This window comes from Otolemur garnettii, unplaced genomic scaffold (assembly GCF_000181295.1).
Source record: "Otolemur garnettii isolate 467f Iridium unplaced genomic scaffold, OtoGar3 scaffold00024, whole genome shotgun sequence".
In the NCBI taxonomy this organism is placed as follows: Eukaryota; Metazoa; Chordata; class Mammalia; order Primates; family Galagidae; genus Otolemur; species Otolemur garnettii.
Window position 1 is genome coordinate 12,683,397 of NW_003852419.1, and position 1,081 is coordinate 12,684,477.

Here is a 1,081-nt window from a genome sequence, read left to right on the forward strand (position 1 = left end):
AAAAAAAAAGATTCTCACTTCTAATGTCATAATTCTTGCCAAAGCAGTTTGCTTTAAATTCTTCTAAGTGCTAAGAAGCAACTGGGAAAAAGAGGAGAAAATTGAGTTTTGTCAGGCTTTAGAAAACTCTATTTTCAGTGGAACAGAGTAAAGCACATCAAGTTTGAGTCGTCTGTTAATTTGAAACACATTCAAGATCAAATTTTATGAGGTGTATATTCCAAGTCATAGCTTTGGGGTTTGTACCATGCCATATAATTGCTCTGACATGCCCTTCTGAATAATTCAGCATATTTCCTCAATTCGAGACTTAAATAAAATAGTGGCAGCCATGCTAATCATGGTATAATAAAGAGATAACGGCAGAGTTTAATTGTCTATTTCATTCTGTCATAACAGGAAAATTATTGCAAGTTAATTCAGGTGCCAAAGAACAACTTTTTTTTGAAGCTCCACGAGGCAAGCGTCATGTCATCAGACCGTCAGAGGTAAAAATCACACATTTTTTAAAATGTTCTGTAAAGATTTAATATGTACATATTTTTAAAAACCTATCAATGTTTATTATTATTATGGGTTACATTTTGTATGCCTTTAAACTTGATCATCTCTTAAATCTGATTGCTTCATCTGGTTTCCTATTCTCTGAGTGCATCTGGGCTTAGTATGCCACTGATACAGCCTGTCTAGTTGGTGCTCTGCTTATTTTTCTCTGCCTGACAACAACAAATCGTCCAACAATTTGGATGCTACATATTCCTTTTCCACTCAGCATGTCATTTTATGCAAAGCTGTTCATAAACATAAATTTTGAAACCAGTTTTCTCAATGTTTATTTATGATAATAAACAATATTATCTATAACAATAGTAACACATTATTTGGGGGAGTAAAAGCTATCCACAATCTGATTATCTAATGTATCAAACTGTTTTCCTTTTTCCCTGTTTCCTCGTATCCTTAACTAATATGTAATTTTTTAATTGTTGAAATCAAAGTGTAGATAACATTTTTGAATTCAAAAACTAATGCACCTGAAACTTAAGTTGCATTGTGGATGAGTCAACACATAGCAAACCCT

General features: G+C 32.7%; 1 protein-coding gene across 1 annotated transcript in view; it reads left to right on the top strand.

Moving 5' to 3' along the window:
- EML6 (echinoderm microtubule associated protein like 6) overlaps positions 1–1,081 on the top strand; it is a 293,843-nt gene that overhangs the window by 233,061 nt on the left and 59,701 nt on the right. Inside the window, exon 24 of the mRNA XM_003787924.3 lies at positions 400–488. Coding sequence (XP_003787972.1) covers positions 400–488 — 89 coding nt within the window. The remainder of the gene's footprint in view (positions 1–399; positions 489–1,081) is intronic.